General features: G+C 40.1%; 1 protein-coding gene across 1 annotated transcript in view; it reads right to left on the reverse strand.

Annotated features, from left to right (window-relative positions):
- LOC122920032 (mucin-2-like) overlaps positions 1 to 14,303 on the reverse strand; it is an 89,379-nt gene that overhangs the window by 32,469 nt on the left and 42,607 nt on the right. The window contains exons 21-28 of the mRNA XM_044269242.1: positions 9,524 to 9,662; positions 8,807 to 8,917; positions 8,536 to 8,715; positions 7,288 to 7,527; positions 5,382 to 5,538; positions 4,061 to 4,192; positions 3,741 to 3,888; positions 3,576 to 3,616 (exon numbers count right to left, since the gene is read on the reverse strand). Of these exons, the coding sequence (XP_044125177.1) occupies positions 3,576 to 3,616; positions 3,741 to 3,888; positions 4,061 to 4,192; positions 5,382 to 5,538; positions 7,288 to 7,527; positions 8,536 to 8,715; positions 8,807 to 8,917; positions 9,524 to 9,662 (1,148 nt within the window). The remainder of the gene's footprint in view (positions 1 to 3,575; positions 3,617 to 3,740; positions 3,889 to 4,060; positions 4,193 to 5,381; positions 5,539 to 7,287; positions 7,528 to 8,535; positions 8,716 to 8,806; positions 8,918 to 9,523; positions 9,663 to 14,303) is intronic.

A 14,303-nucleotide genomic window follows, 5' to 3' on the forward strand; every position in this document is an offset into this window, starting at 1 on the left:
AAAATATGGATCCTGTTGCATCAGTTGTCATCCGTTTGAGGCCTTTTCCATCTGAGATTCATTTTTTTAGATGGAAAAAAGTCCTGCACGCAGTTTTGGTTTTCCTCTTCTTCTGACGGATCAGAAGAATGGAAAGCTAAACGGTGATGTGAACTCAGCCTTAACTGAGCGACAATACGTGGAATCTAACAGCAGGTTTGACTATGCTAAACTTTTGACAGCACCAAATACAAACAAACTGTTGTATTATTTGTGATTGCAATTTTCATGTATTTACGCTTCTGGGAATATCACAGTGCTTTATGCTGTCAGCTTAATATATACAGTATATTACACAAAAAATATTTTATGTTTTTTTTTAAACCAGCAACTGGGTTCTTTTGTGTTTGCATGTAATTAAAAATGTGGTACAACCACTGAATTGTTCAATAAAACATATCTGTATAGTGTCACCTGCTGTTTGTTATTTTGATTATTTCTCCTAAGTAATATCAGTGAGGTGGTTGCACATGCTCACTTTCTTCTTTCAGCTGCCACCACATTTACTGTTAGAAGCTGTTACAGTTACAGGAAAAGAGCTGTAAGAGAAGGGAGATCCCCTTCCCCAAAAAGGACATGCCCTCTAAGCTGCCAGCCTAAAGAGAATCTAGCAGAGCAATCTGAGCAGAATATGGAAAGCTGTAGATCCATGTGAGCTACACGGCTGGTTCTAGCTTTGTTAAAGATTGTCATATACTCAATGATGTCTGATTTCCATTTTTTTTATTTATTCATGGAACTGTGAAGGACCATAGCTTTGGGGGTACTTGGTTGAAATTTTTTGACTAGGAGGTTTCAGTCTTAGAAAAGCAGAGACACACTGATGTAGACCCTGTCTCCATTACACAAGATTTCTTTTTGACCCTGTTTATTTTCCAACACATCAACTGTACATGGGTTACATACAGAGTCCAGACAAATCATCCAAAAATGAATAGTCATATAATGTATCAAAAAATAAAGCCTATAGGGTAAAAAGGCTGCCTACAACTCACCAGCCTTATAATTTCACTATAAAGTCCAAAACCAATCTATGTTATTATCCTGTTCGACTCATCATTTGAATGTTGGCCTTACCTGGACCCGTTTAGAATTGTTCTTGAAAAATATTAATAAAAAAACAACTTACTTGTTGAAGAGTGGTGGGTCCCAATGGTCACTGGAGTCGTAGTAGTGACTAAAACAAAATTTTTAAATAATTTATTTCACCATATCTTCATTTTTGTCTCCTACATCAGATAATTCTATATTGTTTAGGTAAGTTGTTTCATGCCGTTTCTTTCTAACTGAATCATTCGCTACCGATCTAGCAAACTGCCGCAGCATATTTCATGGGTAACATTTTTATTAGAATAGCGGTTCGAATAACACTTGCTACATCAGTATATTTGACTCACCAGAGGGTTTATGGGAAATAATGAGAAGTGAAAAAAGTGGTGTAATACATTGGTCAGTACTGTTTCATGCCATCAATAGCTACAATTAAAAATAAGCAAAAATTGTTAAAATTTGTTTTGGGTTCAATTCTAACAAACTGGTTAGGAGATTAATTTTGGGTAGTAATACATTTCAACCCAAAAGGAAAGCACCCCAATTGCCCTGGAAAGTTGTGAATGACATTTTGAGGTCTCCCATGACTGTTTCTGACCCCTTTCAAATTTTTTAATGCCAAGATAGCATTGGTAATGTCAAAGTGACAGTGACATATACAACTATGGCTAAACGGACGGCAGCCAAATTGAATTGGAAAAGATTCAACTGGTATCCGAATTTCTGGGAAATCTGAAACAAATCAATTTGTTTAGAATGGTTTTGTTCATCTCTAGATACAATAATACCTTCTAGACACTGGGGCAGATTTATCATACCTTCACTCTAGATTTCTGGCTTCAAAAGTCGCAAAATTGGGTTTCCACTTGCACAAAAAATTGCAACTTTTAAATATCTACACCACTCACTCCAGTTTTGCAATGTGGGTGGAAAAGTAGGTGTATGTAGGTATTAATGAGTTTCACTCCAGATTTATCGAGACTTTTTTTTAAAGTCGCAACAAAAGTCGCAATCTCACTCCAGTAGGAGGGTGGAGTACTTATTTCTAGACAAAAGTGTTAGGTTTAAGGAAAAGACAAGTTTATAAAACAACATGCGACATTTGATAAATGTGGCATAAAGTACGGCAACACAGACTCAAGAAAACCTGACTTCAAATATTCCCTTTGTGATAAATTCCCCCCAATGTCTCTTTTATATGCTGTTCTATGGTGACCCCACAAGCAAGCCCTGGAGGTATTCTCCTCTATAAGCAATGCACCACAATACGGCATCCAATAGAATATAGTAAGAGTCTTTTTCTGTTGGTTACCTATGGAATGTCAGAGAAAACCTTACTATGCATTCGTATGAAATTGAAAAATGAAGGAGTGATATGGGCCCATATCTATAGGTACCTGATTACAGCTCTGTGCAACTTGAAATTTTTAAGGAGCCTTAATTTGGCTTTGTGTATGAGGTATAATTTCATCTAATAATTACCCCTTCAAAGGGACAAATAGTAACTATGTGACGTACGCTCTACAACTCCTATGATGTAGGAGTTGCAAACTGTATCGCATGATCCTTTGAAATGGCTGCTGACTGGCTTCGAAGGGTCATTTGAACAAGAACATGGAATGAGATTTTTTTTTTTCCAGTGCCTTCTCTTTGACTCTTTGGGGGGTCTGTTTAGTGTGCACAGTTGTACCTATTAGTATGCCTTGTACTGATGTCCTTGTTTTACTAGATCTGTCATAGTGATAAGTTCTCTTCAAGAACATTGTAAACATATCACAAATAAAAGCAAGAATAATAGAATGTAGTTTTACCCATCGTAGGTGCAGTTGGAGAGATGGTCGCAGGGGTAATAGAGGTGGTGGTGATGGGTGTTGTACTGGAACAAGCAGAGGCATCTACGATCAAAGAGTCAGGAGAAAGAAATGTTCAATGGATTGCAGAATCAGAGGATCTTGAGGATAGGTCATCAGTAGTAAAATCCTGTACAACCACTTTAACAAAATTCTAAAACAAAATATTCCAAAAAGGTGTGAAAAATGTCAAAAACGACACTAAAGTGAACCAGGCAGTGAACTATGCCAAACCGCTCATACTGCTAGTTGAGTATCATAAAAAGCATGCCTATAATGCCATAATTGAGAAAATGATGTTTTAGTTTATCTTGTGCCATATATTAATTAGTGTTCAGCGTTTCCTTAGCAGGGAAGTGGTTTTCCCAGTTAAACCTTCCCAACCCCATCCTGTTTGTGTTTGATAGATAACATTCTTGATCATCATCTAGTGCAGAGCCTGAAGAAGGACTGCATCACTTCCACCCTTGGTGTTCTTTGAAACTCTTTGTCCACTGTTCCCTCAGGTCATGAAAAGGACATAGCATAATATATCAGTATTTCTGTGAAATGTTCCTTTAATTCTATGTATCATGAGAATTACAGAATAATTATATATGAATAGAATATTTTTTTAGAAATACATATGAAATATACCTTGTTTTTGACAGTCAATGTTTCCATTTGAAGAGCAGACACTAACACGAGAGAAAACAGTCATATGTTATAATTGACTATTAATATTGGAACACTCCTTGAAAAATAAAATTGTGTTCCATCTGCCCCAGTCAACAACAACAATGTAAAAGTTTAATTTCTTACCATTTATGACAATTCATATAATGAGGCACTTCTATTCCTGATTTGTAGTGAACCTCATTAACATAGCAACCACATTGCTCCTTGGTCACACATTTCTTGTTTGCCTCATCAAAAATAGGTTTATCCTTTGGGCAAGTTGGGTAGCAACCTTAAACCACCAAATGCATGTTAAAGAAGAGGGGTTTAAATTGAACAATTAATATAAAATTACAACTAAATGAATAACAAATTCATACAGATATACAGAAATCTTATGTTATAACGATAATAATCTATAGTGTATATAAAAATTTAATTATAATTTATCTGTAGTCACTCACCTTCCAGATAAGTAATGGTGACTTTAGTGTAGATGTTGTTGATGGAACGACACGTTTTTACACTGTGATTACCACATGGGTGATAATGCCACTCACATTCACCCTTAGGGTTGTAGTAGTCACAAAATATGGCTATAATAAAATAGAAATTTCATAGGTACTTATCCTTTACATAACAATATATGTTAGCATGTTAAGCATCACTTTATATCTGTTAGGCTACTTCCACATCTGCGTTTTTGCTGGATTAATAATGGGTCATCAAAAACACTTCCATTAGGATAATACAACGGATCTGGTTGTATTATCTCCAAAATAGCCATGACGGATACGGCACTAAAACCACTGTAAGTCAATTGCTGGATCCGTTTTCTTTTGTGTTCAAGAAAACTGATCCGGCACCATTGACTGACATTGTGTTTCATGCAGGATCCGTCTTGCTCCGCATCCGCATCCCATGATCCATTCAAAAATGCTGCTTGTAGCGGTATTCTGTCCGGCATGGGAACGCAACCAAATGGAATGGAATGTATTCTCGTGCACTCAGTTCAGTTTTATCCCCATTGACAATGAACGGGGACAAAACTGAAGCCTTTTCCTCCGGCATTGAGATCCTATGACGGAAAGTAGCCTTAGTATAATTCCATTTTATATAAACAATTATACTGTACTTTATTGAAAAAAAATAGGGCTTACAAAACCAAAGGATATTCCTCTGTGCTACATCCGACAACAGATCAAACCAAAAACTGGACAGGAGAGCTTAAAAAGGTCTAAATACATCTTTATTGAACATATATGTCACGTAGGGGAGGGATCAGTGCAGCCTTGTTCTCCACCATCACCACCCTCCCTACCTACTTGCATGATCCGCCCTAAATGTCGGCCCACAACTTGGCAACAGTCTCTGACTTGACTAAGTGCAGGGCCTAAACCCAGTGGGGTGAAAGAGTAGTAAGAGAACCAGACAGGCAAAACCAGGACCGGATCAGAGTCCAATAGCTAAGTCAAAATCAGGCCACAGTCCAAAACAAAGACATGTGTCAGAACCAACACAAGATATAAACACAGTGTCAAATGGGGTCAGATGGGGTCAGTGCCAGGAGATGTCAGAGGAATATCTGTGTCATTCTCTTCAACCTTAGGCCCTCACGTGGCATAGCACAGTTCCTTACACTACACCCTCTTACGCCCAGCATTTGACATAACACAGTTTCTTACTCTACACCCCCTTAGGGCCTGCACTTGGTATAGCACAGTTCCTTTGGTGTCCCTTTAAATTTCCCATGTAGGTTTGATTTATTATGTTAACTGAACTCACGGCATATGTCTGGTGTTCTCCAGTAGACACAGGCTTCTGCTTTGGTACATTCCTGAGCATAGGCAGCAACTGCAGTACAGAAGCATTCACAGTCTCCACCACTGTCACATGAGCAGGCATCATTTACACAGGCCTCATAAAATGGTATTGGATCAACCTAGAAGAATATTAATTCATGTGGATGTGCATACGATCCATGAAACACACAACATATTTCTTTAAAGAAAGTTTGCAGGATCACAAATATAATAAGGGGAGGGGATGGATCACCTTTACACATCAGTTTGTGCTGTATTGCACCAAAACGTATTACTTTTTGCCACCTGCCTCATCACTTTTACAAAAAGTGGGTGGCATGAGTGGAAAAAGGTGGGTCACAGGTGGTACCTCCTCTGGCCAACTCATTTAACAACATGTGCACCAGAAAACTGGCACACATTAGACAAGCACCAACAAACTGACTGGCATAGATTTATCTTTGATTCCTTCTAGAACCCTTGATAATGAGCCAGAATTATCACCTCTTAAAGGGAGTCTGTCTCCTACCTAACCGGTTTTAAACAGATCACATTGTTTAGTGGGGCACAAAGACATGACACAGATGTTACCTGTGTTTAGTTTTTCAGATGCTTCAAATCGCCCAAAAAGTCGTTTTTATCATATGCTAATGATCCGTCGCAAGTGCCCAGGGGCGGAGAGTTTTCTAAAAAGTACCCAAGTTCCCCTGCCTTACTCGCGCCTAACTCCACCCCTCAGTAAGCTCAGGCCAACCCTGTGGCATCATATTTCCATATAGGCCGTTCGCGCATCGCTGCTGGGCCTGGGCATGCACAGTGTTCTGCCCACTGTGGGCAGAGGCACAGAGATATGCAGTGCACATGCGCCAGTTTCAAACTTACACTGCTTCCTCCTAGATCAGGTTTCTTGATTCCGTTCTTGAAGCCAAAACCAGGAGTACATTTAAAAAAAGAAGTGGCATTTGTCCTTTATACCTTCTCTCCTTTTATGATCTACTCCTGAATTTGGCTTTCAAATCAGGAAACCTGACCATGTGGAAGTTCCCAAACAAAAACCAAGCTAATCGTCCACAAGTCCATATTTGTCCCTACACTCCTGTATGGTAGTGAGATCTTGGTTACCTGTCACCTAAACATTTTTTCAAGAGTTTTTATCAGCATAGCCACCAGAAGACTAAGACACATATGACCAGTATCAAGGCCAAGATCCTGCAAAACCAACTCTGCTGGACTGGTAACTGCATCAAAATGCCCAACTGAAGACTTCTCAGACAAGCCCTGTGCTCTCAGCCTTGTCAAGGCCAGAGAACACGAGGTGGCAAGATAAAGAAATTCAAGTGCACCTTCAAGATCTACTTTAAAAAAAAGGCCAGATCAACATTGGGACACTCTGGAATTAGAACTCTTGGGACAGCCTATCAAGGGTCAGTTAAGTTTTAGACTGGCTACCTCTCCAATGAGGCAAACAAAATTTGATGATGGAAGGAGAGAGGGGAACAGCAACAGAAACAGATATTGAAAACAGAACCTTATGCCCCTCTGACCCAAAACCTGTGGCTTAAGGATTGAAGTCTTGCCATTTTAGGATGCATAAGCAGTCTTGTTGGCATCATTCACATTTCAAATGACCATCAATGATGATAATGAGACACAGAGGCAATGAATGCCCACATCAGTCCTTATATTCTCCCTATATACAAATGAACCAATGGGTGAGATTTATCAAAACTGGTGCAAAACTGACTTCAGATTCTACTTTACATTCTTTAGAGGTTTGGTCCTTTGGAAAATGAAAGATCTGATCAATCTGATTGGTTGCTGGTTTGGTAAATTTCCCAATCTGTTTTTTTTTGTTCTTTGATGCAACATATATATTTGCTAATTACTACCTTGCTATGACAGATTTTAAAAACTTGACTTTTGATTAGACCACACTGTTTCTCAGCCCAGGAATGTCGATGAGGATTTTGACTGCAGGGGTTGAGTACATCAGTAGCATCAGGGCACGTGGCATCCACTTTCCAGCTGTTTCCAAATTCCAAAACATCAACGACTTGTATCATGTGTCTGGTTTTAAAATCATTTTGTGAATTGTCATCAAAGTTGCCACACAAACCACACAGTTTTCCCTAGAAAAATAATAAATGAATCAAAAACTTGAAAAAAAGAACATAAATTCTTGGGATAGTATATAAAAATTGATTAAATGTACATACATTTAGAGGAAGATGCACACATCAATTTTTTTTAGAGAAAACATGACATTATTTAAGTAGTTATTAATAACAATGCATTGGTGTCATTGGTGTCGTACCAATGCATTGGTGTCATTGATGGTAAGATTTTTCTCCCCTTTCCTATTATATTCACTTTTCTAGCAATTCTCTACATGTAGTACATCATGAGTTTATGTTTTACGTGGAGTGATATGAGAGGTTGATCATAGTTGGCGAGCGATTTAAGGGTTAATACCATGTGTCTGGTGATCTAGGGTAGTGAAGAGGCTAATGTAAGTGCCTATGGTGCTCTAAGGTGTTATAGGTCAATACCTTATATCCCTGGAGATCAAGGGGAGGAGGAGGGGAGGTTTAAAGGACTGTTGCCTTGGGTTGTGTCTTCTTTTGCAGCTCGGTCACCATTAACTTAAATGAGATTGAGCAATAATACCGACATAGCCAATGGACAAAAGTGGCGTTGTTGTGTTAGAAAAACGGACTCTTTTTTTCTAATATTATTCCTGGAGATGCAAAATGATGATGAAGGGGTAGTTGTTTTTTATGTGATGATCTAGGTCAGCAGAGGGCTAAAATGTGTGTGTGTGTGTGTGTGTGTAGATATATATATACATATATATATATATATATATATATATATATATATTTATATATATCTCTACAATACAGTATATCTGCCTGAGACATCTGCATGACGAGCGTCGCAGCAATTCAAATTAGATTTTAATAAAATATATATCTAAAAGTATGTGGTGATGAATGCAGTATTGGCTATCTTGAATGTCAGTATTAGAGCTTTAAAATTATAAAGCAGCTTTTAGCCTTTGGTGTTGTATTCATAGTTTAGAAAAATAATGACCCTCGCACCCAAATTCACAGATAAGGGTTCTGATACCTTCTTACCTTATATTCAGGTGATACTTTGATGAATATGGTGGTTTTCTTGTCCCAAATTAGAAGAATGCCATTACTTGCCTCAATGACCAAATAAATGCCTACTTCGCGGGTTTGATAATCTACATGTTTTCCTCCTTCTCCAACAGTCTTCACTATATGTTTTTCTGATAATCTTAGCATAGTATTCTGAAATTTGTAAAAAAAAATGTTTTATTAACTCAGAGTGGTACTTATGTATGCAATCATTTCTTTCTTTAATTCACCTATTCGTACATACCCCTAGGAAGACTTTGACCGATTTTGAACATGTAACTCCAGTGGTACCACATGGAATATTCTCAGTGAGGACACTGAAGCTGCCACCAGAGCGGTCAGGTTCACAGTAGTCCTAGGATTTTAAGCATAGGCGTACATTTTGACTATTAATAAACATAATGAACTAGTAAAATACACATTAAACTGCACACACAGTAAATACATTATATAGATATTTCAAAAAATGAGTACAAAGTGCAAACATTTGGAGATGCCTAAGTAGCAAAAGTCACAGGAACATTGTTGTTTATTAGATATTTTTTCTATATTCTCCCTTTAAAGGCACAACAATATTACTCATTGTAAGGGTTATACACATATAGACTTCATATATAGCATTACCAACACAAGAACGCAGGGGGATTCTGCATGAGATCACCAGAACCCAATACGATCTGCTGACTGCTGATGCAGCTTCATCCTGAGAAGGTGTGCTCCAGTTGGCGCAACCCTTTTAATATCTCTATATACTTCTAATCACTTCCACTATTCTTCATCATGCGTTTAACCCATGCACAGCTACAATAGACTATCTTCCATCTGCTTCTATCTATACTAAATTCCAATGCTACTAAATGCAAATGTCCTAAAATCAGTAGATAATCTGGCGAGCTTTCTTTCTTTATACCATTCAAGTATTTGCTAGGTGATCATCAGTGATTAATATTGGGTCAATTACCTGGGCAGCCACAAATTCACAATTCCCATCAAAGTCATAAATTTTACTGTCAAACGAGATATAATGACCATTTCCATAGATTGTACATGTTCCATAGCAGCCACTATTCGTGCAGGTCCATTTTCCTTTCTGGCAAAAACTGTAGGTGAAGACACAAAGAATCTCCTGCCAGTAAACCATGAATATTACAAGAAATATAAGTAGAGATGAGCGAAGTTTAGAAAAATTTAATTAGGCCAATTCGCCGAACTTCGACAAGATTTGTTAAGAGTAATAACAAATAGAGGGGCACTCCGTATAAGGGAACAAGAGACGGCAATGTAAATATCACTATTTAATATAGCATCAAATATTCTAAAAAACATCCATAAAATACATCCGTAAAATAAATAAAACAAACAAAGTGGAAAGGGGTCTATGAAATGGCCTACGATGGTAGAGGTTCAATAAAGTTCCAAACAGTTCATAAAGAATGAACACTCCCCATAGTGATCGTCATTCAGAGCAGATCTCAATGCTTTCAAAAGGAATCCAAGCAATACAATCTTGCAACTTCAGTAAGATGTTACTGATGTAATGAAGTGTCCAATTCCGGAGCTCAAATACACTGTACAATTCCGGAGCTCACTGTCCCAACTGGCCCAAACGCGTTTCAGGGTATACACCCCTTCCTCAGTGGTATACCCTGAAACGCGTTTGGGCCAGTTGGGACAGTGAGCCGTTCCCTCCAAAGAAGTACAAGTGATCAGGAAGAAAGAACGGCGGTTGATCTCACCTATATCATCTATCTCGTATTAAGATTATACCCCTGAGAAAGACGGATCACGTCATCACCGCCACAGCCGAGGAGTCACGTGAGACGTCACGTTCAGACTCCATACCACGTGGGACGCCGCGTTTGGAGTAGGTGATCGGCTGTTCTCTGATACATCACGCTGAGTCCAGTAACAGAGCGGGGTAAGAGACTTTGTTGCCATCTTCTATCCATTTGAATAGATAGTCCTCCCAGAATTGGACATAATTGTCTGTCCCTCTGTATTTGAGCTCCGGAATTGGACACTTCATTACATCAGTAACATCTTACTGAAGTTGCAAGATTGTATTGCTTGGATTCCTTTTGAAAGCATTGAGATCTGCTCTGAATGACGATCACTATGGGGAGTGTTCATTCTTTATGAACTGTTTGGAACTTTATTGAACCTCTACCATCGTAGGCCATTTCATAGACCCCTTTTCACTTTGTTTGTTTTATTTATTTTATGGATGTATTTTATGGATGTTTTTTAGAATATTTGATGCTATATTAAATAGTGATATTTACATTGCCGTCTCTTGTTCCCTTATACGGAGTGCCCCTCTATTTGTTATTACTATTTCTGTCTTCCGTACGGTTCGGGTGGACCGAGAGGTGAGCACCCATATCCATTCAGTCTAGAGGTGAGCCGCTGATTTCCACTACAAGATTTGTTAAGAATTTATTTGTCACTAATCGCGATAAATCAGTTGGAGATTGCAGGGAGAGTGTTTGGCTGTGTGCATTACGTTCTTGTGCACCCACATTCATAGTTAATCCGTTCTGTAGCTACTGTGCCGTCAGTATTACAGGTGTAATTTATTGTCGTCTACATCACTGTGCAGTGCACCGAGATACATAGCTAATCCCTTTCTGTTAAACAAAAAGAAAAGCATACAGCACCCTTCAGAAAGGCCAAAATCCTGAGCGTGCCCCTGCAGGAGCTGTGTCCAAATGGCCCCTTAATTGAACAAAATAAAGAAATAGAGGATGCACCAATAAAGTAATGGAGAAAAAAATGTTCTTTTAATGCATGTTGTGGCAGTCCAAACACATGCTTTCAGTCAAACACATGCTATAGCTAACACTGTGCATCAGTATTGCAGGTCTATGTTAGCGTCAGGTCTAATTTATTAACGTGGACTTAACCGTGCAGTGCCCCAAGATTCAAGTAGTGGCCCCATGACAGAGTCGGGAGGGTGACAGCAGTAGCACTGACAGTGCCAATAGTGGCCCCATAACAGAGTGGGGATGGAGGCCAACAGCAGTGGCAGTAAAGCCTCAAGCACATATCCGTGGAACACGGACCGTGAGATACCGGCCTGGATTCCTGCTGAGTGCAGGAGCGCACAGCGTCAATGGTTGCTATGACGCTGTGCGCCCGCTGCTGTACAGTAATACACTCGTATAGATAATATGAGTGTATTACTGTACAGCAGCGGGCGCACAGCGTCATAGCAACCATTGACGCTGTGCGCTCCTGCACTCAGCAGGAATCCAGGCCGGTATCTCAAGGTCCGTGTTCCACGGATATGTGCTTGAGGCTTAACACAGGCAATAGTGGCCCCATGACAGAAAAGGGAGGTGGGGCAGCAGCAGTAAGACTGTGCTCACATCACTATTTATTTTTCCGTTCTTCTGAACCATCAGAAGAACAAAGAACTAAAAAAACAAAGCCTGTAATTTAAGCATCCATACAGCCTCTTTCAGACGGTCAGTATTTAATCAGTAAGCCAAAGCTAGCAGTGGGTCCAAAACAGAGATAAAATGTAATAGAAATACAGTATTTGCATCTGTTCTGTGTTTTGGACCCACTCCTGTTTTTGGCTTACAAATACTGATGTAAAATTCGTTTTGACCATTTACGGCGGAAATCAGTTTTTTTACAAGGAAAAAAGTCCTGCATGCAGGACTTTTATGGCCTCTTGTACACAGTCAGTATTTGAGTGCATCAGTATTTGTCATCCAAAACAGGAGTGGGTCCAAAACAGAGACATAATGTAATGGAAATGTTTGCATCTGTGTTTTGAATCCACTCCTGCTTTTGGCTTACAAACTGTGATCAAATACTGACCGTGTGAAAGAGGCCTTACTGATGCTCAAAATACAGGATCCTTTTTTAATTTATGTTTCTGTTCTTCTGACAGATAAGAAGAAAGGAAAAATAACCAGTGGATAATAGTGGCCCCATAACAGAGTGGGGATAGGCCAACAGCAGTGGCAGTAACAGGCATATCAGTAGACCGATAACAGAGTGTGAAGGGGGGGCAGTAGCAGTGACCATGACAATAGTCAGCCCATAACAGAGTGGGGGGGGGGAAGCAGTGGCATGCAGCACAAGATGGCTAGATCACAGTAGTAGCAAAACCCCAAAAAACCAAAACAGCGTGATAGGAAGGCCCAGTGACATGCATATCCTTTTAAAAAATTGTACATGTACAAATAAAAACATGTACATATCAGGAAAGGTAGCAGAAGCAGCAGGCGGGTGGCATCAGGCAGGTGGCAGCATCACAAAGGTGGCAGTAGGACGTGGCCAGAAGTAACGGCCCATTATGAAGACTATTCCCGTCTGTCAGCAGACTACAGTATGATCATTAGTGGCAGAATTATCTATTCTGTTGCATCAGGCACCAGTGTCTGGAAATCTGGGTTGATCCACGCCTGATCTTTATAAAGGTTAGTCTCTTAACATTCTGAGGGGACAGGGAGTTCTCTTAGGGATAACTATGCCACCCACCGCACTGAACACCCCTCTGATGCCACACTACTGGCTAGGCATGCCCATTGCAAACTCAGCGAGTTGCGGTCACACTTCAAGTTTGCATGCCCAGTAGTCCAGGGGATCTTTGATCATGGTTGACAGGGTGGAGTCCAATATGCCACCACCTGCTGGTTGAGGTTCTGCTGCATGTACTGCTGTTGCTGGGTGGTTTCTTCAGTAGGTGACTGAAACTAAACTGCTGAAGAAAACTGCTCATCATAGACTCCAAGCTAAAGTTGCTGCATAAGGAGCTGGTGCTGCTCATGCCCTCCCCACCACCACCACCATCACCAGTCATGGCAGTGAAGCATGAGTGCAGAGGGTCCCCCTGGTCAGACTTTCCTGAAGATGGCGGATGACATTCATAGGCAGCAACCAACTGACTACACAGCATGTCTCTATAGCATTCCATTTTTGTATCCCTATCAGAAGGTCTAAAAAATTTCATCTACCTCGTCTTTGTCGTCGCCCTCCAGCTCCTCATGCTCCTCCTGTTCCTATGCCGTTTTCCTGGGCAGATAAACCACCTAGTTTTGTATAAAATTCCTGTGTTTGTCCTCCTCCTCTGCCAGTTCATCCTCCTAGGGGCTCAGGTGGCCATGAAATGGAGATGCCACATCTTCTGTCCCCTCACCATCATCAGATTTGTCAGCATTCCCCCCAGGACGTGAAGGAGCAGAATTACATAATTCATCCCATAGTTCTGCCGACTTACAAATAAAGTGACCTCCTAAGCGAGCAGCACGTGTCACATGAGCTGCCACTGGCTAATGTGGAAGTTTTACCGGGGAGTAGACTTGTCTGTCTGCAGCATTAAGAAATCGTTGACCATCTCCATCTGCTCATACAATTACAAGCAGAGACCTTGTAGCACTCAGTGGGTATTTTGCTGGAGTAGGGTTCCCACCCCTTCACATCAATAAATACAAAAACTCCAGAAAGACAGTATCGGATGCAACTTGTTTATTTTGTTCAATATGGGTTGCTGTGGCAAGGTAACGTTTCGGCAACTATGTGCCTTCATCAGACTAATGCCGCTGTAGAAGGAAGCCACGAGGGGGTGGGCGCAGTAAAGAAGATAACATGCGGATATACCGCTAGAGCATAGAAGCGCCATATGGTGCTTCTATGCTCTAGTGGTATATCTGCATGTTATCTTCTTTACTGCGCCCACCCCCTCGTGGCTTCCTTCTACATCTGCTCATACAGGCAGCATAACATAT

This window comes from Bufo gargarizans, chromosome 10, assembly GCF_014858855.1.
Source record: "Bufo gargarizans isolate SCDJY-AF-19 chromosome 10, ASM1485885v1, whole genome shotgun sequence".
Classification (NCBI taxonomy): Eukaryota; Metazoa; Chordata; class Amphibia; order Anura; family Bufonidae; genus Bufo; species Bufo gargarizans.